The sequence below is a fragment of the Argentina silus genome (assembly GCF_951799395.1).
Source record: "Argentina silus genome assembly, chromosome: Y".
In the NCBI taxonomy this organism is placed as follows: domain Eukaryota; kingdom Metazoa; phylum Chordata; class Actinopteri; order Argentiniformes; family Argentinidae; genus Argentina; species Argentina silus.
This window is the reverse complement of record NC_139654.1, coordinates 29,458,216-29,485,452: the sequence shown is the minus strand read 5'-3', so window position 1 is coordinate 29,485,452 and position 27,237 is coordinate 29,458,216. Positions and strand designations below refer to the sequence as shown.

Genomic DNA, 27,237 nt, shown 5'->3' with positions numbered 1-27,237 from the left:
CAGAGACAGGAAGTCACACCGATGCGATACTTTTCATGACAATCAAAGTATTACTCGATATGAACTAACTTGATACCGTATGTCAGGTGTCGATAAGTAAACAAAAAAATATCATGACTGCAAGGGAATTGTTTTCGAAGTTCCCCGAGCTTAACGTTAGCAATAATTATTTTCGCTGAGCCACAATAGCTAGCCAACACTGTCACGAACAGGCCTGACTGCACCCAAGCTAGTTAGCAAAACACGCATCATCGATTGTAACTTGTTTTTCAATTTCTTTGCAATTATGGCGGAACATGGGGCGGTGGTAATGCAACATCATTTGGACAGGTGAGTTGAGTTACCTGTGCTACGCCTACGTTTTACCTAGCTTGCTAGCTAACTAACATTGCAACGGCCTCAATTTACCAGCGTGTGAACCGCAGGTAATAACCCTCATTTTACTAAGAATATCTGTCTTACCTTTTGAAAATCTAGCTAGCTAGCCAATTCACCGTAGCAGTCTTAGATGCTGATAGCTAACGTTAGTTAGAGAGTTCCACCATGGCATGGCTGTGCGGTCGAGAAAACTGGACCACTGACTCGAATAGCTGGATTATCCAACTCCATGTCACTTGCCACGGCGTTGGACGTTCTTCTTGACTCACCCATCACAGTTAACATCACTTAACTAAATCCCAATGTTGACGTTTCCACTGTACAGTAACCACGTCTGGTCATGGATGACGTTGATCGGGGTGGGGTCGCATTTCGACGAATGCCGTCATATCCTCATTCTACTGTCGAGGAAAACAAATCTGTTTGAAATCCCTGTGTACATGTACTCAACTCTACTCTGTTCGTCGATAGAATTGGTGGAACTGGTTAAATTCAGTGTCTGCATCCGCCTCCCAGCGCCACTTCCATCAGAGTGTACCGTCAGGCGCCATCTAAATGGAGAGTCGGACTAAGTGAGACGACTGTTGTGCAGTGGAAAAGGTAGAAGGAGGTCTGTGTTAGTTTACGTTTCTGTCTGCATTTGCTTGGCAGTTGGTTAACATTATCTGATCCACCAGCCAAACAGTCAAATGGAGTAGTAGGTGTTTTGATTGTTATGGAGTGGGCCTGGTAGGCTAGATGTGACTTTCATAGGGTAGCCGAGCCGGTGTGAGCGAAAATCCGACTCGGCTGTGAAAATCTACTCGGGTAGCATCTGTTTCCGAGTTTTAATATTGCACAATCATCCAATGGTCCACATAGCATGATAGAGGTGTCACTGTTCGCTCGCGAGGTGCAGAGTTCGATCCCTGAGCATGTTTTTTGGGGATTTAAGTGATTTTATTTTAATGATCAAGTTCAACAGCGCTTATGGCTGGCTAATATTTAATTGGATAAATACTGTAGTGATTCTCTACATTACTGACATGTTTTATGTAAACTACCAGAGGCTGGACCTATAGCATGCATGTGCACACAAACGGTAAACTACGATGGGAACATGTGTGTGCATTGATGATAATTAATCATGTATTTTTCATTTTACTAAAATTATCGTGGCTCTTTTGGTTGCCTAATGTTTAGTTGGATAATGTAGTGACCCTCTGACATGTCATCTAATCTATTCATCTTGCCTAGGTTGACTAATATTATTGATATTGAATATCATGGAGCCAGCTGATAAACCTGGCTGTCTAGCTAGCTCCAATTAGCTCTATTTACACCACACAATCAATGACAAATATGACTAGACTAGATGGATAGCAAAACGTAGCAACTAGTTATCCAACCTTTCAATCATGAAATCGCTCAAAAGTGTTATTTATCGAATGCTAATTTACGATCCATAAAGCTAACTAGACACAAATTCATATTAGCTAAGTTACACGGTAAATACACACATCATTATTGTGCAATATCAAAACCCGGAAATGACCCGGAAACAAATGCAACCCGAGTAGATTTTCACGCGGATTTTCGCTCACACCGACTTGTTTGTTATGGAGTGTAGTCAGCCCAGGTTTGTTTGTTTGTTGCGTATTTCAGGAAGATGTTTGTGTAGTAGAGGAAGTCAGACTTGCAGAAGCCCCCAAACCTTAAATGAAGGTTAAGACTAAGATCTGGTGTTCGCCTTGCCTTTGTGCTGCGGAACCTTCACTTTTCCCCAAAGTCATGTGATTGCTGCTGAATGCAAGCAAGCATCTTCCTTCCCCACCAACCACCCCTTTGTGTGTCCTTTTTCCACCCATAATACACCATTTTGTTCCGCAAATTGCAGAAATATATAAAGTAAACATGTGGGACAGCTGATATCGTGAGACAGATTGCAATTTTCTAGCTCCTCTCCAAATCCCAGGTTCTCTCTGGTGATTAGACTCATACAAACACAGTGATCCAACAGGGCGTACTGTTGCTGTGCTGGCAAGTAGGGCTGGACTTGGAGTGATTTCAAAATAGAGTAAGGTTTATTACACACAAAAAGGAATGAAATGCCCTGCTTGCCCTTGAGCTCATTGCGAAAACAGCAAGGCCCTACTTCAGTGTTCAATTTGTCTATGGAACACAACCGGTCACCATGCTCTAGTGACGCAGTTTAGCCATCATTGCATATGGTGCTCTATGCCATTTCCATGAAAGCAGCTAGTCTATACATTATTGAAAGAATCATTGCACAGCTCTTATAGTGGTTGTAAAGCTTAATTTTTTTCAAGATGTGGTCATGCTTGAAGTCAATTGAAAGGTGCATTGACCTTTCTCATTGAAACACCAGGTGATTCTGTTAAATAAGAAATTGTTGGGTGTGGTGGAAGTCTAGGATTTACCACTCTGTACTTTAGCTCTTCGGAGGTAAGAATCAAGAAACAAGTCCTGAGTAGCCACAATATCTGAGTCCGGTATTTATTGCTTGCAAACAAGAGACAAGAGCGTAACAGCAGCCCAGCGTAGAACCGGGGGTCCGTCCAGCACAAGTCTAAAGAGACAATGATCAGGTTCGTCTTTTATACAGTTTAAACATAATACAGGCGCCGCCAAGGCTATCGGCTGATGGGCCTGTGCTTACGTGAGAAAGGGCGGGAGAGAATGAACAATGGTGAGACTCTCTTACTGATCAATCAGCGCTTTCTTACTGCTTAATCGCTGTTCAACATTTCACACCTATCGACAGGATGCGCCTGTCCCCCCACTATTGCTCTCTCCTACCACTCCCTCAGAGATCACCGCTGTTCATATGGTAAATCATACAGTGCTTCTCAGAACAATGGCTATAGAACTTTAGAGGAGTGGCAAGAGAAAATGTCATCACAGTAGTTACACAAGTTGTATCAGTCATATGAAAGTGTATAACCTGAAAATAGTTCTATGAATGTATTTTCCATAACCGGGTCTACTGTATGTTGTCTAAGTTTGATCGTGTGTTTGTGACATGTTGGTTTGAGTATTTGTGTGTGTATGCTTTATGGGCTGCAGCACAGGGCGGAGGCATCAGTTTCAAGTTTATTTGTTACGTCTCATACACAAGTGCAGGGAGTAAAATTCTTGGGCTCGGTTCCTTGACAGCATACAAATCAAATAATACAAATAATACAAATACGCAGTAGTGCAATGAGGTAGGACAAGACAATGAGTGACAGTGCAAGATAAGTGAGACAAGACAATAAGTGACATAGTACCATATAAGTGAGACGGTTGGACAGTGACGATTGTTGGGGACACAAGACAATAGACATGACACAATTGCAGTATAAATAGTAGAGTAAAAAAGTGAAGTGGTTCAGTGGAATGTCATTATTATTGCACTGTGCCGTTGGTGTAAGAGGTGGTTGTTTAAAGTGACTGTGTGCTAGTATAGTCCATTCTGTGGGTGTGCTGGGGGTAAAGTCATGGGTTTGGGGTAGGCTTGTTCATGAGCCTGATGGCCTGGGGGAAGTAGCTGTTGGAGAGCCTCTGAGTTTTGGCCCTGAGGCTCCGGAGGAGGCTCCGTCTTTTGGACGGCATCAGTTCAAACAGGCTGTGGTTGGGGTGGCTGGGGTCTCTGATGATCCTCCAGGCTTTGCTGACACATAATTTGCTGTATATGTCCTGGATGGAGGGAAACTCATATCCACTGATGTGCTCAACTGTCCGCACCACCTTCTGCAGCGCCTTGCGGTTGAGGGCGGTGCAGTTGCTGTGCCAGGCAGTGATGCATCCCGTCAGGATGCTCTCGGTAGTGCCCCTGTAGAAGGTCCGCAGGATCTTGGGCCCCATGCCAACCTTCCTCAGCCGCCTGAGGTGGAAGAGGCGCTGCTGTGCCTTTTTCACCACCTGATTGGTGTGCTCGTCCCAGGTGAGGTCGTCGGAAATATGGACGCCAAGGAACTTGAAGCTGTTGACCCTCTCTACTGCGGACCCGTTGATGGTGATTGGGTCCTGTTCCCGGCCTTTCTTCCTGAAGTCCACCACCAGCTCCTTGGTCTTGTCAGTGTTGAGAGGTTGTTCTCCTGGCTGTATTGGGCCAGGCGGTCAACCTCTCTCCTGTAGGCCGTCTGTGATCAGGCCAATCACTGTGGTGTCATCAGCGAATTTGAGTTGGAGCCATGAGTGGCCACGCAGTCGTGGGTGTACAGGGAGTAGGGGAGGGGACTCAGGACACAGCCCTGGGGGGCTCCTGTGTTGAGGGTCAGGGGGGTGGAGGTCTTTGAGCCCAGGGGTTAGGGTTTCACAGGGAAGATAGTGTTTCGACGCTGTTATATCAGGCCTTGTCATGTGGATGGGCCGGGTTACGACAACAGGAATCGGTGAATCTGGGAGAGTGCCCACGCTGGGCTTTGTTTGTAGCTGTTGTGCTCCTGTGGAGACGTCTATACACCGTTCCAATCAGCGTCCTCAGGGATTTCATCCCTCCGCCTCCAACTCTGCTGCCCCCCAGCTCTCTTTCCCCTGGGCCATTGTTCACCCCAGCCCAGCTCATATTCATGTGGCTGTGCACTAATAAACTATGATAATCTTTCCCCAAAACGTATGCTCTCTGTGATTGCATGCTGTGGATCTGGAGGAAGAAGGGAAATACTGTAGGAAAATCTCTCCTGTTCTGATGTGGGACCTCTGGTAGCATTTTTGGCTAAACAGGCATTTAACCAGTGTGCACACAGTACAGTACCCTACCCCATTGTGACAACAGTCCCTGGTAAAAGATGGTGTAAGCCTATAGTGTCACAGCTTGTGGACAAATACAGTAGCTTTGTGGAAGGGAAAGGAGAAAGGTATGAGGCTATGACGATTAAGGTTTCTGTCAGACTCTTTTCGCCATGTGGCCCCACCCCGAGTCCTCCACTGGCCCACGTTACCCGAGCAGCTGGAACCCTAGGCTCCAGTGAGCTCTCCCATGTGGTCATGTTTTATTCACCACTGGAGAATGGAAAATCAGCCAGGTACCTGAGCCAGTGGCCGAGCAGGGGCCTGATGTTATGGCCCCCAAAAAGGAGAGCCCCTCGCCTGCCCCCTGTGCAGCCTCAGTAACAGAGCACACCCATGGCTGAGGATGATGACAGAGGCCCAAATATTTGGCATCCATTATTATTATGTTAAATTAAATTTCTTCAGCGCAGTAGCTGAAACGTGAAAGCCGATAGTGAAGCAAGGGAGAGAATTCAAAGTTAGTTAGTTTGCACCTTGCGGTGTAGCCTCTGTAGTTCAGCTGGTTGACGTATTCTGCAGATGGTAGTCTCTGACACATTCACGCCTACCTTCTGGAGAGTGTTCCTGATCTGTGGGGGAGTTAGTTTTTTTGCTTTCTTTCTTTTTTAATGATGTTACAAATTGTTAATTTTGGTAAGTCTAAGGTTTTGACTATGTTTCTGATAGATTTGTCTGATATTTCAGCCTCATAATGGCTTCCTCGACTTTCATTGATTTCTCTTTGGTTCTCATGTTAACAGACACCAATAGCAGACTCCAAAGGCAAACGCAAAGCCTAGAATTAATACTAGACATTGACAGCTCTCTTATGCCTGCACAAATGATGTGACGGACCATATCTGACTTTCCAGAAACTCTTGTCAAGCCAACCTTCCAATACTTTTGGTGCCCTGAAATAGGGGCACTATGTATAAAATGTAATGTAATTTCTAAATGGTGAAACCAATCTGAAAAAAGAAAACATTGAATTAAAACTGAGAATCTCAGTTTACTTTAACCTCATAGTAATTGTTTGATTTTCAAATTTTCTAAAAGAAGACAAAATCTTTTCAATACTTACGGAGGGCACTGTAAGTGCAAATTATTTCATCATTAGGCTGCAATTGAATATGCTTTATAAGTTTCAGGTCAAACATGTTTGGTCAATGTTTAAATGGCAGCATTTTCATTAAAGCCACAGTATGTCATTTTCCTTGTATTTTCAAATAATGTATACTGTATAGGCATACCCCTGGATTTTGATAAATATAACTTATAAATAGCACAATGAGGTAATTACAACTCTCACCTTTCCATAATCAAAACACCAATGACTTAAGATCTCACCTAGGAAATGCATTAATGTTAATGTATTTAATAATCTGACTGAAATGTATCAGAATATTTCATTTTATGTTTATCCATGTTTAAGCTGGATATTTGTACACTTTGATACTGTTTTTCTTTTTCTTTTTTTTTTTTTTTTTGCTGGCTTGCCTCACTTTTCTGAGTTATAGTTTGTATTTTTACTTCTTTGCATTTATTGTTCATTTTAGGAATATCTTATGTAGCTGTTTATTAGGCTACAATATCAGTAGGAGAAATCATTTGTTGATTAGTAGTCTGGGTTTAAGTTGTGTGTGGTTGGTACCTGGTGCTCGTCTCGAACAAAGAATCAGCCTTGAGCCCAGTACCGCCACAACCCCTTATGAGTATACTGAAAGGGCGCGTGTTGAGGAGGGTCTTTTAGATGCTGTGTGTCCTCATGTTGTGGGAGGAGGAGAGTGTTGGAGGATCACAGGTTGATTAATGGCCGTTATGGCGTTGCCTTCTCCTTCTGCCTGACTCTGTTAGAAATCAAACAATTACTGTTTCACCATTCAGAAATGACAACACTTTTTATGCATAGTCCCCCTATTTCAGGATACCCAAAAGTAATGGGACAATTGACTTGACAGGTGTTTCTGGTAAGTCAGGTGTGTTCCCTCACATCATTTGTGCAGGCATAAGAGAGCTGTCAATGTCCAGTATTGAGTCTAGGCTTTGCGTTTGCCTTTGGAGTCTGCTATTGGTGTCTATCAACATGAGGACCAAAGAGACGTCAATGAAAGTCAAGGAAGCCTTTATGAGCCCGAAGAGTCAGAAACATAGCCAAAACCTTAGACTTAACAAAATCAACTGTTTGTAACATCATTAAAAAGAAAAAAAAGCACAGTGGATGACCAAAGAATGCTCACCATAATAAAAAAAGAAAAAAAGAAGCTGTCCCACAGATCAGGAACAGGCGTGAATGTGTCAGAGACTACCATCCGCAGGGTATGTAACCAGCTGAATTACAGAGGCGACACTGCAAGGTGCAAACCACAAGTTATGCTCAAAAAGGATGGTTGGGTTATAGTTTGGTAAAAAGTACAATCAAAGCCTGCAGAGGTCTGGCAAAAGGTCTTGTGGAAAGATAAGATAAATATTATCATGTACCAGAGTGATTGCAAGTGGAACGTTTGGGGAAAAAAAGGTCTCCCCAAGATTTACAGTATACCACCTCATCTGTGAAACATGGTGGGGGGGGTGTTAATGTTAAGGCTGCCACTAGAACTGGCTAACTTGTCTTAATTGATGATGCAACTGTTGACGGCAGTAGCAGACCTGTCATTGCCATTGTATATAGCCATTCCATTGTGCACATTGCTTCACCGCTGTTTATACTGTTTATATTTTTTTATTATTTCTATTTTATTTTAAAACGTATTGTTGCACTACTCTGTGGCACTGTCACTTTTGCATTTCACTGTATACTTGTATGCACATGACAAATAAAGAATCTTGAATCTTGAATCTCAGAATGAATTCTGAAGTGTACAGAAACCTCTTGCCTGCTCAAGGACAAGCAAATGCCTCCAAATTCATTGGATGGTGCTTCATCATACAGTGAGAAAATGACCCAAAACATACCGCCATAGCAAGGGAGTATTTCAGGGCCAAGAACTTTACATTACATTCATGGCGTTTAGCAGACGCCTTTATCCAAAGCGAAGTAAGTGAATCATCTATCCATCAATCATCATAAGAAAAAGTAATCTATGCTAGTACTAGGGGCTATTGGCAGTCACAATGCTAAAAGAAGGAAGATTTCTTTTTTTTTCTTTTCTTTTTTCTTTTTTTTTTTTAATACAGGAGATAGACTTACAGGGGGGTAGTGGGGATGAAGAGGTCTTTAGGAGGGACAGTTAAGATGTAGCCTGAAGAGATGGGTCTTCAATCTACGGCGGAAGATAGGCAATGACTGCAGTCTTGACAGCAGTGGGAAGCTCGTTCCACCAGCGGGGCACCAGGACAGTGAAAGGATGTGACCAAGTAGTGCGGCTGCTGCATCCACGTAGAGGCAGCGGTGCCAGGCGGCCAGCCGAGGTGGAAGAGCGGAGTTATCAGGCAGGGGTTTGGGGGCTGACCATTGCTTGCAAGTAGGGAGGGACTGTTCCTTTTGCCCCCCGGTAGGCGAGCACCAGGGTCTTAAATCTGATGCAAGCTGCTACCGGGAGCCAGCGAAGGGTGTGAAGGAACTTTCATGGTGTGTCTTTCATGGAAAGTTGTTGACTGGTCAAGTCAATCTTCAGATTTTAATCCAATTTCATTTCCTGATTTTAGGCAAAAATACCTAAAAACAAACAAGGCCTGGCAGAGCATCACCAGAGAAGACACCCAGTGTATGGTGGGTCAATGGGTCGCAGACTTCAGGCAGTTATTGCATGCAAAGGATTGTCGACCAAATGCTAAACATCAGTGCTTAATTTTGACATTTGATTAATCTGTCCCATCACTTTTGGGTACCCTGAAACAGGGTTACTGTTTGCATACAAAGTGTTGCAGTTTCTGAATGGTCAAACTAATACGTACACACATACCATCAAATAAAAGCGGAGAATCTCTACTTTAACCTCATAGTAATTGTTTGATTTAAAATCCACTTCTGGAGTGTAGAGCAAAAAGAAGAAAAAATCACTGTCACTGCTTCACTGTCCCATTACTTCACTGGGCACTGTAGGTATATGGCCGTGTGTGTGCGAGAGATGCGCCTTTATTTACCCTCTCCTGTATGTGTGTTTCAGGAGCTGCTGGGTGTGCTTTGCCACAGATGAGGATGACCGCACAGCGGAGTGGGTGCGTCCGTGCCGTTGCCGTGGCTCCACTAAGTGGGTGCACCAGGCGTGTCTGCAGCGCTGGGTGGACGAGAAACAGAGAGGCAACAGCACAGCCCGTGTGGCATGCCCACAGTGCAACGCAGAGTACCTCATTGTCTTCCCAAGGCTGGGTATGATACGATAGGACAGGACAAGGGTGGTTGGGTGGGCAACATGGGCTGGAGATAGGAATTAGAAGATGGGAGATGAATATAGTATGTTCTATGATTTGATCAGGCCTGGTATGTTGATGTGATTTTGTGGACTGAAATTGTGTGCCAGCTAGTCTACAAAATGAAGACGACATTGAGCCGAACAACTGTCTCACTGCTCAATTTGAGGTAGTGTATGTCATAATGTCATAGCAACCCTTATTGAAGTGACACTCAAAGGCAATTTTCCATGTAAATTGATACCGGAATGCTCCTCAGAGGACTCTCTAATAGCTACTGCCTGCTCTCCTAATAACTGTTGCACAGTAAAAGTGGCTTAGAGTTTAGGGGGGATTCAGGAGCTCTTAAAGCCATTCTGCCTGTCTTGTCATTGCATGTGTATTTATTCCAGACCAAGCTTTGGTTAAGTGGCGAGTCTGGTAAGTACACTCTTTCTGTAAGGAACAGCAGGGAGCCCTGGCATTATACTGGTGTGCTCAATGCTGAATGGCTGGCAAATGCCACGTTCAAGAGGGCAAGAGAGGTGCCCGATGCAATTATCAGTGGCCCATGTCAGAGTGACGGGGCCACTGATTGTTCCCAAACACTGGCACTTCGTCATCGAGTAAACACAGCCATTTTTGTTTGTGTCGGACTTCTCTCCCCTCAGTTTCTTTTCTTTTCAACATTTGGCGATGAAGACTGACATTTCAGCTTGGTCAGTCAATCAATCAAGTTTATTTGTGTAGCGCTTTTTACATAGACAAGTGCTTCACAACAAGATAATACTAAACAATATCAACAATATATAAAATACAAATAATATATTGAAAGTCTGGCCCTCCCCTGACCTGCATCTCCACCTGAGCAGGCCACTCAGAACTCCAGAGGGGGGAGGACCCATCCTCTTCTGGCTGATCAGGTGTTGAAGTAATGTGGTGTGGTGCAAGAGTTCAGGGCTCCACAGTGAAGGGCAGCTTTCTGATGGGACCTGGGTGGGGTGGCAAGGACCAGGATATAGGGTGGAGTAGACTCAGCCTGGACAAATTCAGGAACTGGAGTCTAGTTTTCGGTAGGTAGGTCAGAGGGTCAAGGGAAGGGTTAGGATGGGAAATAGGATACAAACCCGGGTGAGGGAGAGATTGAGTAAGTGAGTGGGATTGAGTAACCACCCAGCAAGCCAGCCACCCAGGCAGAGACAGCAAGGATGGTTTATCGACGGGCTAAGACTGGTCGTAACACTGACTAAAGAGATGAGTCTTTAACCTAGATTTGAAAATTGAGACAGAATCTGACTCCCTAACATGAATCGGAAGATTATTCCAGAGATGGGGTGCTCTGTAGCAAAATGCTCTGCCCCCTGCCGTAGTCTTAGATATTCTGGGAACAGCTAATCTCCCTGTGTCTTGTGAACGAAGCACACGTGAAGGTTTATACGGCTGAAGGAGGTCGGCAAGATATGTGGGAGCGAGTCCATGTACCGCTTTATAGGCTAATAATAGAATTTTAAAGTCTGCTTGTGCTTTAATCGTCGTATTTTGGACGAGTTGGAGATTTTTCAGCAAAGAATTTGGGCAGCCAAATAATAGCGCATTGCAATAATCAAGTCACGAGGATGCAACACGTGAATCAACTTTTCTGCATCACTAAATGATAGATATGTTACAGAGATGATTTTAAATTTTCAAGATAGTTTTGATCGTGTATCAAATGAAAGGGCAGGGTCCACCAAGGTTTTTTACTGCCTGCTTACGAGTGATCGTGCAGCCGTCGACCGAGCGTCAGATCGGACAGTAGGTTTCTCTGTTTCTTCGGGCCAGGGATGAGCATCTCAGTCTTGTCCGAGTTGAGGAGTAGGAAGTTGCCCGCCATCCACTTTTTTATGTCCGAAACGCAAGCTTCTAAAGTGTCCAACCGTGGTGCTTCTACTCGTTTCATCAAAATATAGAGTTGAGTGTCATCTGCATAACAGTGAAAATGTACCCCATGCTTATGAATAATATTGCCTTGGGGTAATATATACAGAGAGAACAGTAAAGGTTCTAGTACTGAGCCTTGTGGGACACCAAACTGGACCTTAGAGGGAGCTGAGGTTTTCTCATCTAGTAGAACAAACTGGTATCTGTCAGTTGGAACTCGTAATGCGAAACCACGCAAACCAACAAGATTCTCTAATCATTCTAAAAGGACAATAATAAGCTTTTAAGCTGTGCTTAAATCAAGAAGTACAAGGACAGACACAGAGCTCTGCTCTGAAGCCAGCAATAGGTCATTAACTACTTTGACTAAAGCTGCAGGGTCTCATACATACTATTCTGTTTCAGAAAGTAGTGAGCTGCTGGGCTACTGCTTTCTCAAGTATTTTCAAGAGAAACAGCAAGTTATATATAGGCCTATAGTTTTTAAGAGTTTCTGGATCTAAGTTTGGCTTCTTCAATAGAGGCTTAATGACTGCTACCATAAGAGAACTAGGCACACAGCCAGAGGAGAGAGAACGATTAACAATATCTAGCATTGGAGCCCCTAGGACCGGTAAAAGCTCTTTAACTAGCCTACTAGGAATAGAGTCAAGTAAACAACTGGATGGCTTAGAGCAGCGGTCCCCAACCTTTTTTGCACCACGGACCAGTTTCATGTGAGACAATTTTTCCACAGACCGGGGGGGGGGGGGGGGGGAAGAATCACGTGCATAACAAAACACAATAAAGTGCATATTATATAATTTAATTCTTAATTTAATTATTACATTTATAATGTAAATGTGACTCAACTCACCATAATGCAGAATCAGTGGGAGCACTGAGCTTGTTTCCCTGCAATGAGACGGTCCCATCTAGGGGTGATGGGAGACAGTGACACCCGAAGTGTGTTACTTATGTCCAGTCTACTCCGTAATCTCGTTTTGGTTGCTGTCACTGCAGAAAACCCCGCTTCACAAAGATAGGATGTTGGAAATGGAAGCAGGGTTTTCAGTGATTTTGTGGCGATCTCAGGATATTCCGCCTTGACTTCAATCCAGAACGTTGGGAGATTTGAAGTCTCAAACATACTTTTAAGGCCACCATCATTTGCGATCTCAAGCAGTTGATCTTCTTCCAGCACGGACAAGGTCGATTCACCCGGCTTCTTCACAAATGAGTCACAGATCCATTCCTTCCTAGTTCGCAGGTCTTTTGTGGTTGGAAAGTAACGCTCAAACTCTTTTAAAAGCTGAGATAGGTGATCGTACAGCAGCTGGGAGAATGAAGGCCCAGGCTCAGTCTCTTCCAAAATCCCTGCTAATGTTTGAACCATGTCAAACATCCCTATTTTCACTCGCCGTCCCCACAATTCCAGTTTGGCTTTGAATGCAGCCACTTTATCTGCCAACTTGAAGACAGTTGTCGTTCTCCCCTGAAGTGACAGATTGAGTTCATTGAGCAAGTTGAATGTCACACAAGTAAACAAGTTTTGCGACCCATTCTGTACTACTGAAATGTGCTGCAAGTGGTGACTGTTTTTCTAAAAGAAATCTATGAAGCGGCTCTCGTAACTCAAAAACTCTGGCCAGTGATCTACCTTTAGAAAGCCATCTCACTTTTGTGTATAAGAGAAGACGTTTGTGCTCCGCGTCCATCTCCTCACAGAGCTGCTCGAACAGACGCGAGTTAAGGGCATGTACTTTGATGTGGTTAATAACTTTAATCACATCTTTCAAAACACTGTTAAGTTCAGGTGACATTTTTCGGCTAGCCAGCATTTCTCTATGGATGCCACATATTATACAGAGCGGGCTTGGGGTATGTGAATCACCTGTTGCGATGAACCCGTAATTTAAGTAGGACTCTTGGTATTTTCTTTTAAATGCAGCTTTCTTTTTTTTGGCAGTCTTGGAGTCTTCTGCTGTCTCATCATTGGGTTAGTTTGTTTTTGGGTTAATGTTTGTTTTTTACTCATTTTTGCTAGGGTTAGCTTGTGGGCTTAATTTATCGGTCCATGGAAAAAAACTGTGACTGAGACAAGTGTGGAAAAGAGGCACAGACGGAAGTGGTCATTTTTCAAAATAAAACACCCTGCTGACTGCGATAGTCAATAAAATAAAAATTAAAACGTTTTTATTCTTTCTGTGCGGCCCGCTACCAAATGATCCGCGGCCCGGTACTGGTCCGTGGCCCGGTAATTGGGGACCCCTGGCTTAGAGGACATCATGTCTCAGGGCTAATAGAATCAAAAGCTACCAAAACTTCCCTACTTCTAACCCTATCCTGTGTACTAGGGAGTTGCAACAATTCTACAGATTCACTGTAGTCTGATTTCTGATCTTCTCTATTTTTTAATCAAAATATTCCATAAAGTCATCACAGTTTAAGTGATTGGCAACTTAATTTGCGACAGGCTGTCTACTTGTACGTTTCTTGACTGTATCGAAGAGAAATTTCTGATTTTGCTTGTTTTCCTCAATCAGGTTTGAGAGGTAGGTGGATCTTGCCGTGGCGAGAATCTGTTTACACTGGCATAGGCTATCTTTCCAGGCAATGTGAACAACTTCTAAATTAGTGGAGCGCCAGTTCTGTTAGAGTTTTCTTGATATAATATATATAATATACACTCACCGGCCACTTTATTAGGTACACCTTGCTAGTATCGGGTTGGACCCCCTTTTGCCTTCAGAACTGCCTTAATTCTTTGTGGCATAGATTCAACAAGGTGCTGGAAACATTCCTCAGAGATTTTGGTCCATATTGACATGATGGCATCACGCAGTTGCTGCAGATTTGTCGGCTGCACATCCATGATGCGAATCTCTCGTTCCACCACATCCCAAAGGTGCTCTATTGGATTGAGATCTGGTGACTGTGGAGGCCATTGGAGTACAGTGAACTCATTGTCATGTTCAAGAAACCAGTTTGAGATGATGCGAGCTTTGTGACATGGCGCGTTATCCTGCTGGAAGTAGCCATCAGAAGATGAGTACACTGTGGTCATAAAGGGATGGACATGGTCAGCAACAATGCTCAGGTAGGCTGTGGCATTTAAACGATGCTCAATTGGTACTAAGGGGCCCAAAGTGTGCCAAGAAAATATCCCCCACACCATTACATCACCACCACCACCAACCTTTGAGTTACTGTTGCCTTTCTATCATCTCGAACCAGTCTGGCCATTCTCCTCTGACCTCTGGCATCAACAAGGCATTTTCGCCCAGAGAACTGCCACTCACTGGATATTTTCTCTTTTTCTGACCATTCTCTGTAAACCCTAGAGATGGTTGTGCGTGAAAATCCCAGTAGATCAGCAGTTTCTGAAATACTCACACCAGCCCGTCTGGCACCAACAACCATGCCACGTTCAAAGTCACTTAAATCACCTTTCTTCCCCATTCTGATGCTCGGTTGGAACTTTAGCAGGTCGTCTTGACCATGTCTACATGCCTAAATGCATTGAGTTGCTGCCATGTGATTGGCTGATTAGATATTTGCGTTACCGAGCAGTTGAACAGGTGTACCTAATAAAGTGGCCGGTGAGTGTATTCTGAAATGTACAGAAACATCTTGTCTGCTCGAGTACAAGCAAATGCCTCCAAATGACCCCAAACATACTGCCATAGCAACTAGGGAGTTTTTCAAAACAAAAAGCGGCCAAGTCAATCTTCAGATTAAAATCCAATTGAACATGCATTTCCAGATTTTAGGCAAAAAGACCCCAAAACAAACAACAACTGAAGATTGTTCAGATTGATAGTTGCAGTACAGGCCTGGCAGAGCATCACCACAGAAGATACCCAGCATCTGGTGGGGTCAATCGCTAGCAGACTTCAGGCAGTTATTGCATGCAAAGGGTTGTCGACCAAATGCAAAACATCAGTAATTTATTTGAACATTATATTATTTTTTCCAATACTTTTGGAGCCCTGAAGTAGGGTGGGGGGGAGTATGTTTTTTTTTCTAAATGGTGAACCAATCTGAAAAATAAACCCATTGAATTAAAGATGATAATCTGTACTTTGACCCCATAATAAGTGTTTGATTTCAAATCCGAACTGTTGGAGTATCGAGCTAAAAGAAGACAAAATGCTTCCTCTTTCCAATACTTATGTATGCACTGTATATGCCAAAAATGTATGCACTCACTGTACTGCAAGTCACTTTGGTGTCTACCACTGTAGGTAGATTTATAGTAATATGAGTTTCCACACAAAGGTTTGGCTGAGACTTTTGGCTATATTCTGTTGATAGCAAAGCATATCTTATATTGATAATCTGACTCCAATGTAATTATCACTATGTGCAACGAATTGTTGAATTTGTGCAGATTTAGTGCAAGAAAGGTCATGTTCCACTAAATATAGGTTGTGTTCTTCTAAATATTGCATGATTTCCCCCCCCCCCCCCCCCCCCGCCTGCTGGACGGATGGACTTCCCAACGGCAGAAGTGTTTCCGTTCTGTCCCCTTGTGGGTTTTGGACAGTTTTTACACTGTCTCTCTTAGAACAAAATCAAAAAATGATCATCCACATTGGCTGTGATTGAAGATGCTCAACAGGTTTTGTTATCAGCAACATGCTTGTGTATCATGAGGAGTTTCATATGATCTCTGTTGAAGCCCAGCTTTGTGTGCCCCCCCTCAGGCCCGGTGGTGTATGTGTTAGACCTGGCAGACCGGCTCATCTCAAAGGCCTGCCCCTTTGCTGCCGCTGGAATCATGGTGGGCTCTATCTACTGGACCGCTGTCACGTATGGGGCCGTTACTGTCATGCAGGTGAGGGCACAGTCCCATTCTACCACACTCACACGTAGAAAGGTTTGAACTGCGTCACCTATGGTTTGTCCCCGAAGTGAAAAGGTTCCAAATCTTAGATTGACAAGGGAATGTAGAATAGTTAGTGAACAAGTTTGATCTGACTCCAATCGAACAAAAGATGATTCAGAGGCTCTCTACTTGCGTACACTCGCCAAATATAATGAACACAATCAGTCTATAGTCGGAATACTCTTAAACGTTGTGGCCAGCAACGAGAGCAACACACTAGACTATTTGAATATCAGATTTAGTTGGGAATCAGTTATACAAATAACTAGTTCAATAAGAGATATCTCCTGACTATATGTCGAAAATATCTCTCCCAATTATGAGAGAAGATTCTAATTGCAGAAATCACAATGCTACGGACGTCAACCAGACATCTGAACCGTATTGTACGCTGACCATTGTGTTGTGCAAACACAAAGTCATTGACTATAAAGACATTTCTAGGCTTAACCGGGTCATTAGGTATTCAAAGCAGAGTTCTAGCAGATTATCCTAGCATACAGATTCATCTGCAAATATTGATAATCTGACTCCAATGTAATTATCACTGTGCGCAAAGAATTGTTGAGTTTGTGCTGAATTAGTGCAAGAAAGGTCAAATAGAATGAATCAAATTAGGCTTTAATACTGTATACTTATACAACTATTACACGGCAAATACTTCAGAGAAATGCTACATTCTAATAGAGAGAGAGGAGAGAGAGAGAGATGACCACAGGTCATTCAAAACAATGCTACTCATAACATGATGAGAACCTCACAACAGGACACAAGAAAAGAGAGAGAGCTTTTTCCTCGCCTGCTTTTTATATCACCCTAAAAAACACAGTATTTAAATTTGGAGCTGTTGTTAAGGAGACCCAACCACAATTCATCTTATTGCATCTAAACTGATGACATCACAGCTTTGACACTAAAAGACATTCCACAGAGCTCACATTTTTCTTCTGGGGGATGGTAAACTGAAGGGGCAGAATTGAAATTCTCCCACTGCACTATTCATCTTAATTCAAGTCATACAATCGAAAGTGTGAACACATAACATAGAAAACATGCAGTGGGGGAAATAAGTATTCAACACATCAACAATTTTTTAATTCAACATATTTCCATTGCAGCTATTCGCATGAAATTTAGACCAGATTGGTATAAACTCAATAAAACTACACAGCTAAAGAAATTGTAACACTCCAATCCATAAAAAGTTATGTGCAATAAAGGGGAATGACACAGGAAAGAAGTATTGAACACGCTAACTGAAATGTATTTAATACTTGGTGGAGAAGCCTTTGTTTCCAATGACCGCTTCAAGACGCTTCCTGTACGAAAAAATCCCTCACAGTGATCAGGTAGGATTTTGGCCCATTCTTCAACACAGACAGTCTTTAAATCTTGAAGATTCCGGGGGGGCCCGCTGGTGAATCTTGATCTTCAGTTCCTTCCACACATTTTCTATTGGATCTAAGTCTGGCGATTGACTAGGCCAGTCCAACATCTTTATTTTCTTCCTCTTGAACCAATTGAAATTGAGTCTCCTTTGCAGTATGTTATATAGGAATTTAGGAGTTGAGAAATCCGTCGGTAACCAGTACCATTACTATGCTGCTCAACCATCTTGTTGCGAAGGTCTTGGGAGAGCTCTGCCTCTACCCATCATGAGATGTTCCTTGCAGGAAAGCTTGGTGACAAATTATTTGTTTACTTGCATTCAGAGGAAACCCTTTTTCAAAGAGTGGAAGTACTTACCCACCAACATGCACTAACCCAGCTGATTCTAATTAGCACAGGTAGGAGACCTCATTAATGGCATAAGCTGGTTTAGTGCTTTTTCTTACTGTGTTCAATACTTTTTTCCTGTGTCATTAAATTTTATTGCACATAGCTTTTTTTATGGATTGGAATGTTACAATTTCTTTAGCTGTGTAGTTTTATTGAGTAAATACCAATGTCTGGTCTAAATGTCATGTGAATAGCTGCAATGGAAATATGTTGAATTAAAAAATTGTTGATGTGTTGAATACTTAGATTCAAGATTCTTTATTTGTCACGTGCATACAAGTATACAGTGAAATGCAAAAGTGACAGTGCCACAGAGTAATGCAACAATACAAGTTTTAAAATAAAATAGAAGTACTAAAAAATATACAGTATGAACAGTATAAACTATATGAACAGTATAAGCAATATAAACAGCAGATGGATGATTATGTGTGTGCATATGTCTTATGATGTCAGTGAGTGTGTGAGTGACTTGAGGGGGGCACTGGTGGGGTCATCGTTGATGATCCTGATGGCGTGGGGGAAGAAACTCAGTCTTAGTCTCTCTGTTCTTGCTGCCTGACAGAGAAGGCGTTTGCCTGACCGTAGCAGCTGGAACAGTCCGTTTTTCGGGTGGTGAGGGTCCTTCATTATCCTGTAGGCTCTGGTGTACAGGACATGGAGAGGGGGGGTTGGAGCTCCCATGGTCTTTTCTGCCAGGCGTACGACCTTTGCAGAGCTCGCCTGTCCTGGGCCGTGCTGTTACCGTACCAGACGGTGATGTTGCCAGCCAGGATGCTCTCCACAGCTCCAGAGTAGAAGGACTGAAGGATCCTCCGGGAGACTTTGAATTTCCTCAGCTGCCTGAGATGGAACAGGCGTTGCCTTGCCTTTCCCACCAGTGAACTGATGTGGGTAGTCCAGGTCAGGTCTTCTGTGATGTGGACTCCCAGGTATTTAAAACTGCTCACCCTGTCTACAGCAGTCCCACCGATGTCAAGCAGCGTGTAGGTCCTTGGATGTTGTACTCTCCTGAAGTCTACAATCAGCTCCTTAGTCTTGGAGACATTCAGGATGAGGCTATTCTCCTGACACCAGAGTGACAGGTCCGCCACCTCGTCCTCATTGTTTTCTGAGATCAGCCCCACCACAACTGTGTCGTCCGCAAACTTGATGATTGAGTTGTCGCTGGGTGTACAGGGAGTAGAGGAGGGGGCTAAGGACGCAGCCCTGGGGGGGGACCCTGTGCTCAGGATGAGTGTGCTGGAGGTGTGTCTACCCACCCTGACCACCTGTGGCCTGGCCGTCAGGAAGTCCAGGATCCAGGCACACAGGGGAATGTTCAGTCCTAAACCAATCATCTTTTCAGCCAGTCTGGTGGGGACTATGGTATTGAATGCTGAGCTGTAGTCTATAAACAGCATTCTCACATAGCCCCCCTTCTGATTGTCAAGGTGAGAGAGAGTGGTGTGGAGGACCTGGGAGACTGCATCGTCCGTAGATCTGTTTGGTCTATATGCGAACTGCAGTGGGTCCAAGGTCGGAGGGAGGGAGGAGCAGATGTATTCCTTAATCAGCCTCTCAAAGCACTTCATGACCACTGAGGTTAGAGCCACAGGTCTATAGTCATTTAAGCAGGCTGGGGAGGTGATCTTGGGCACAGGGACGATGGAGGATCTTTTAAAACAGGTGGGAACTACTGAATTTGCCAATGATAAGTTGAATATGGTAGTGAACACAGGAGCTAGCTGGTTAGCACAGGTCTTAAGTACTCTCCCCGGAATGCCATCCGGGCCAGCAGCTTTCCTAGTGTTCACCTTCAGCAGAGCCCTCCTCACGTCGTGTTCCGTCACGGAGAGTGCTTGCTCTGCCCCAGCGTGTGAACTCCCATCAGCCGCGCTAGCCAGCACTCTGACGTTGTTGTTGTTAGCCGGCGCGCTAGCGGTGGTGTTGCCAGCCTCAAACCGTGCATAAAAAGAGTTCAGGTCTTCGGCTAGGGAGGCATCTGCACTTCCGGTTGAGGGGGGTGTGTGCCGGTAGTCCGTAATAGATCGTAGTCCTCGCCAAATGGAATTTCTACAGAAGACATCAAAGGACCTTTTATCAAATGGGGGTGACCTTCTGGCAAGTTGTAACAACAGTAGTATTGAATTCATAAACCGTGTTCTCCACAGGTATTCAGCTGGATCCGGAGGTAACAGTGCGATACCATTTCCATTCCAACGACCGCTGAAGTTCTGTGGAATGTTATCAAAGATACTGGAAAGAAACATCACACAATAATGAAAATAACATCAAAATACTACTCATAAAACACGTTAAAATAAGATCAAATATGACTATATACACTATGAAACATTCAAATAATAATAGAAACACCTAGGCGAAAAATGGGTGTGAAGATTTAATTGCCAACAGGAGGTGTGCCCATTCTTCTGAATAAACCCAAAACACTTTAAGTGATAGCAGTTGATCAAGGCAATTCCTTTGACTCACAAACACAGATAGTGATTCACATGTAAACACGTGTAAATAGAATTTAGTGGTCACGAATTTAGCCAACAGCTGTACTTCCCACACATCATATTTGCAGACCAGTTTAATAATAAGCCTGTCTTCAAATCCATCTACATCCCCTTTGTGGTGGTCTTCTCCCCCTCAGGTGGTGGGCCATAAGGAGGGGCTGGACGTGATGGAGAGGGCTGACCCACTGTTCCTGCTCATCGGCCTGCCCACCATCCCCGTCATGCTGATCCTGGGGAAGATGATTCGCTGGGAGGACTATGTGCTCCGCCTCTGGAGGAAGTACTCCAACAAGCTGCAGATCCTCAACAGCATCTTCCCAGGTCAGAATACACTATGATAAGGACTCAAACCTTCTGTAACACCAGTGGGGGGGGGGGGGGGGGTCAGAAGGTAGGAAGTAAACACTGGGGACGCAAAGTTGTCAGCAATCTCACAATAGAAAACATATTCACCTAATTCCATGTTTCCAAGTCGTGCAACTCGAGTTGCCCTCTGTTTACAACTCGACCTGCACGAGTTGCACGATTTGGAAACATGGAATTGAATATGTTTTCAATGCCATCATTTTGTAGATGAGCATTGTGCATTAAATTCCCAGTTTGAAAGAAAATTCTGGTTAAATCCCTACCTCCATTTCAAGCACCTCCTCAACCCCTCTCTATTCGTCAATAGAATACGTGGCGCAGGTGCATTTTAACAGATCATTACCTGTCCCCCAGCCCTACATACATTACGGTTCGCCGTCAGACTCTCCATTTAAATCAGTCAGACTACGATACACCTACGATACACCCCCCCCCCGTTTCCTGTGCAGGTATTGGGTGTCCAGTCCCTCGAATCCCGGCGGAGGCCAGCCCCCTGGCGGACCATGTGTCGGCCACGAGGATCCTGTGTGGCGCCCTTGTTTTCCCCACCATCGCCACTATCGTGGGCAAACTCATGTTCAGCAGTGTCAACTCCAACCTGCAGAGGACCATCCTGGTGGGTGCAACAAGAAAGATGTCTACTATTTAGTCTTGAGCCATTCGTACCAGTTAATGCGGTACGTCTGGAAATAATGGATCCAGCTTATGAGAGCTTTAAAAAGGGAGAAAAAAAATCTTCCGGGGAGAGTCTACAGACAGATACCTATACAGACAAATCACGAGTTTGGGTAGGTGGGTGGCTCAGAGTGAAGGTGGAAATTACGCTCTCAAAATCGAAATGAATCTCTACAGTAGCTAATGCAGACAGCTAACATCGGCAAGCCTCTAGAAGTCTAGAAGTTGACTAATTTTGAGTTGGGGGATGGTGACGATAAGGCAGAACCAGATTCGGAAGACAAATAATGATAGGTGGATTTCCTGCATATGCATGTCCCTCTCGATCCATCGATAAGACTTTGAAGACAATAGGCTTCCAGACAGTATGCTGGGAGCATATGCAGTCTGTGAGAGGCAACACTTCTGGCCCCGCGAGACTACCGGCTGCCAGTCATACACAAAGAGAGTGAGCCTGGGTCTTAACCACTGGAGCTAAACCTCATAGGGGTTCAATTATCATACCATTTGTATCATACACTCAGACACACACTCAAGTTCCCTTTAACCCCACTTAGCAGTAGAGGAAAGTAACCACTGACAAGGTCTCTCGGCTCAAAAGGTTCAAAGGTGGCTGTGTGGAAGCTGGTACTAGGAGGAAGACTCATTGTCCTTAGAGAGGATATAGCTACAGTATCTTTCTTTACCTTACACTATCTTTCTCAGCTCATACAGACAGTAAGTTATGTTAAACAGTACAAATCTGAATAGTGCCGCAGTGTGACTGACTGAATGTCTAATGATGAATATGTTGGCGAGTTTAATGCTGACCCACCCACACCCTCTATTTTGTTGACAGGGTGGTATTGCGTTTGTTGCCATCAAGGGGGCGTTTAAGGTGTACTTCAAACAGCAGCAGTACATGAGGCAAGCCCACCGCAAGATCCTGAACTTCCCCGAGCAGGAAGAGGCATGAAGGGGGCTTGGCAGACACATGACAGGGGGATGGATGAGAGTGAAGGTGAACTCTGAGCAGGAACACTGGAACAGACTGGGATCAGTGGCACCGCCTACCTCTCACGTCCCCTAGCAGCCTCACCTATCCTGTTTCTGCTGTGGAGTCGTCGTAAGCTGCAGATATTCATGCTATGATTATCATTACCAAGATCTTTCATTTAAAACCTTTAAAGCATTTGGAGGAGACTGAAAGACAGACAATACATGAACACACACGTAAACACAGAAAATGTGTGCACTTGCATACACTGACACACACAAGCACACAGGATCTTTCTTTTCACTGGAATGTGACTTGTTTTTTTTGTTTTTTTAACCACATAAAATACAACAACCACCATTGGTTAAGTGGAGAAAAAGATGGGCATGTGTAATTATAATAATAAATAAATGTTTTCTAAAGGTAATTTAGCAGTTTTGAAATTCCCTTTGCCAATGTGAGAGGTTTCAATGGAATGGGGAATATAATTTTTTTGTATGGAATGTCACTAAAGGATGTTTATGTAGAGCAGTGGTTCTCAACCGGCGGACACTCTCCCGGGGGGCGCGAGTAGGCTACAGGATGGGAGGGGAAAAAAAACACACAAAAAAACACGAAAAATCACGGACTCACTGGCTATTAGTAGACCTACAAAGGAGATGCAACAGATTCCCCCCCATGTCGAAATGCAAGTGGTTGGACTATTATAACACACAAACAAATCAACCACACAGTTTCATTTCAAATCTACCAATACAGGGGGTAGTATTTTGAGCCTGTGACGCAACGTCACGTAAGTGCTACTATATAAGCGTCCGCACACGCGTCGTAGCTCCATTCACTCTAGTCTAGTCTCTTGCCAAGTTCGCTTGTGCCAACTCTCGTTAGTCTATCTGTTATCAATCTCGATATCGATTTATTTAGGCCTCTACTTCAAAACCCAAACAGTCTTTTTAAAGACTAACCCCACAAACAGTCTTTTTAAAGATTATCCCCATCTCAGCCCGAGCCAGTAATTTTTTTAACTGCTAGGCGTGCACTTAGCTAACTAGCTAGCAACTTTTTCACCGTGTTGCAACACAACTATACGACCCATGCGACTAAGACACACTCACCCACTCACGAAGGACTACAATTGTTAAGTCTTAAAAAAAAATCTGCATTGCCTGCAAAATCGTTATTGTGTACTGTTGTATTAAAGATCGTGCCTAAGTCCCGACTGATTAGCCCCCGATACTAGTCTCTCAACATAGCCACACACGCACACATCGTTACATCATACATCACAACTTGATTGAAAACACAACTAATCCACATCCAAATTATTTCAAAACCAAACAAAAATGGAGAGATTTCGAGTGAGGACCAACAAGGCAACCGACGCACCACCAGCTGCAAAAAGCTTCGAAGGTACGATGAATGAAATACCGCAATCGTGCACAAATCAAGGATGATTTGAGGCTATGTTTATCAGACATTGCGCCAAGAATTGAGGATCTTTGCAAGGCAAAGCAGGCTCAGGTCTCACATTAACATCGCCAACCTGCAAGCTTCTGTAAAAAATGCAGATGATATGCCTACTATTAGGCCTAGTAATAATAACAATAATAAAGCATAAATTCATATCAGAGGTCTGGTGCCAATTCCCAATTATAGCAGTAGCCTAGTAATGATAATAGGCCAACTGATGATAATGATAATAATAATAATAACAACAACAATAAAGCATGTAACCTCATATAATTATATAGCAATAGCCTAGTAATGATAATAGGCCTACCACTACTCATAATAATAATAATGCCTGCAAGCTCACATTAGAAGTCTGGTGCTACTGCCAATTATAACAATAGCCTAGTAATGATAATAGGCCTACCTACCGCTACTGATGATGATAATAATAATAATAATAATAGTGTGGGCCTAACAATAATAGCCTAGCCTAGGGCTATCTATCTATCTATCTATGCAAGGTGGTGTAGTGGGGGTGGTGCCGGGAAGGGGGGGGGGGGTGGCGCCGGGAGGAGGGGGGGCCCCAACTGCAATGAACCAGCTTTGGGGGGGCCCAGCTTGCAAAAGGTTGAGAACCCCTGATGTAGAGGAAGATCACAACCAAACTAACCACAAAGTTCAAAGCAAGGACATTGTAATCTTACATGCTCTCCCGACTTCCTGTAAATGTTGCCAGACGTTCAGTCTCCCCTGGCTTGTGACTGATTTATATTAGATCATATAGTATTATATTGTACCAAAAGTATTAAGAAGAGGGTTGGTGACTAATGACTGTGATCTCTCTGTGATGTTTACAAGCTCTCAGGAATGTGTTGATGTGGTGGTCATATCAATACAATTGATAGAATGAGGTCTCATTGGTTCTCCTTGCAAACAGCTCTTAATTTAAATACTATGGTTGAAGCCAGGTATAAAAGCAGAAGTAGAAGACAGATTATTTCTCTCTCTTTGTGTCCTGGTCAGAGGTACCAGGTGTTGACTACAGTAAGGGATCATGTGGTCTGTCTTTGTTTCTCTCTGTCTCTCTCATTCTACCATTTACCATGAGGGTAGAATGTAACATTCTTATGTAATTTGCCTTGTAATAATCGTTTAAGTTTCCAGTCCTCCTGTAGTACGGATCCTTTTTTCTCCAAACCTTCGTCTTGCAATCACTCTGGTACATGGTAATATTCATCTCATCTGTCCACAAAATCGTTTTCCAGACCTCTGCAGGCTTTTTAGGTACTTTTTAGCAAACTGTAACCTGACCATCTTTTTTGAGGACAACTAGTGGTTTACACCTTGCAGTGAAGCCTCTGTTGTTCGGCTGATGATGTATTCTGCGGATCGTAATCTCTCTTACATGTTCACGCCTACCTCCTGGAAAGTGTTCCTCATCTGTGGGACAGTTGTTTGGGGGGGGTTCTTAATTATGATGAGCATTCTTCGGTCATCCACTGTAGTAGTAGAAGTCTGCCTTGGCCTACCAGCCTATTTGCGATTGCTGAGCTCACCAGTGCTTTTCTTTTTTGAATGTTGTTACAATCTCTTGATTTTGGTAAGTCTAAGGTTTTGGCTGTGTTTCTGATAGATATTTCAGCCTCATTATGGCTTCCTTGACTTTCATTAACGTCTCTTTGGTCCTCATGTTGACAGACACCAATAGCAGACTCCAAATGCAAAGCTTCAAATCAATACTAGACATTGACAGCTCTCGTATGCCTGCACAAATGGTGTGACGGAACACACCTGACTAACCAGAAACTCCTGTCAAGCCAATTTTCCAATAATTTTAGAGCCCTGAAATAGGGGGACTATGTATAAAAAGGGTTATAATTTCTAAATGGTGAAAGCAATCTGAAAAAAGAACATTGAATTAAACATGACTAGATCTACTTTAACGTGATAGTAATTGTTTGATTTCAAATCCAAACTGTTGGAAAGAGGAAGCATTTTTGTCTTCTTTTAGCTCTATACTCCAATACTTATGGAGGGCACTGTAAGCCTTCTCTTATAATACTTAATAATTAGTCTCAATTATTACAAATGTGATCGTCTGTAGTCTGTTAATCGATTGCATAATATGCTCTTTAAAGGGGCAATCTAGGATTGGTACATTTTTTTTCTTCTTTTCTTTTTCTTTTTACAGTATAGCCATTGATTGTTAAAGAATATAACTTGTAAATGCCTCGAGCTTAGTTCAACTTTCTTACCCCATCAGAGCCCAAAATATAAACTTGTTTTACTCTATTTGTTTGTGAACAATTAATTGAAAACAAACACTGTATAGCTTCAAAACATGGTTAAAACTATAATTTGGATGTCATGAATGGTCAGTCCTTGCATCCATAGCTCAGTCTATTCAATTTAGAGTGGTTAAATTTTTCCAAGCCCGTCCCTTAGCTGTTTACCAAAAAAGTGGTGGGCTTTGTTGTTGATTGAATCCCAGATTTACCCTTTTAAAGTACAGGAGATGTGTGTTCATATGAAACGTTCTTGGAGAGTATTTATAGGTTGTTTTTTTGACACATAATATATGCCTTGAGGTTTTCATGTTGATGATGTCTGTTTGTAGCCATGTTTCTCATTTTGTTTAAATGTCCTAATCTCTTGAAGTGATGAATAGTTTTGATGTCTAATCTAATTTAAATACTAATCCTTACATACCATTAACACAGCACAACTCACTCTTTTTTCATATGAAACACCCAAATAAGAATTCATCCTCGCATGTATAGTACTTTCCTGGTCAAATCCTAATTTCATGTATTTTATTCTCAGGCTCGGAGGTAACAAAATGTGAAAATTTTGCATGGGGGTGAATACTTTTAGCAAAGCACTGTACATCTGATTAATGATTCAGCATTGAAATAAGTTGCAAAATGGAGAGCATGCTGTCCACTAAATAATAGTGAAGACTGACTTGTATAACTCATATCATATTTTACCCTGGATATGTATTGTTAACGTCACATATTTTAAGAGACCGTAAGCAGTCACATAATCACTAAACTGTTCTTTATTTTAAATGTTTAGTTGAACCAATATACAGTATATGACTTGCCATAAACCAACCACTTGAATATCTCTCTAAGCTGTGCCTGATAGACAGATGTCCACCAATAATCTGCGGTCAGCGCAGCTTCTCAAGTACATTTACTGTACAGAAAATCCAGTATGCCAAAAGTGAA

At 43.2% G+C, this 27,237-nt stretch overlaps 1 protein-coding gene across 1 annotated transcript; it reads left to right on the top strand.

Annotated features, from left to right (window-relative positions):
* LOC310824245 (E3 ubiquitin-protein ligase MARCHF5-like) lies at positions 1 to 27,237 on the top strand. The gene is made up of 7 exons (XM_083697079.1): positions 1 to 330; positions 9,240 to 9,442; positions 16,071 to 16,201; positions 20,673 to 20,856; positions 21,351 to 21,517; positions 22,415 to 23,083; positions 24,652 to 27,237. Exons 1-6 carry the CDS (start codon positions 287 to 289, stop codon positions 22,529 to 22,531), a joined length of 846 nt encoding a protein of 281 aa, XP_083553205.1. The 5' UTR covers positions 1 to 286; the 3' UTR covers positions 22,532 to 23,083; positions 24,652 to 27,237.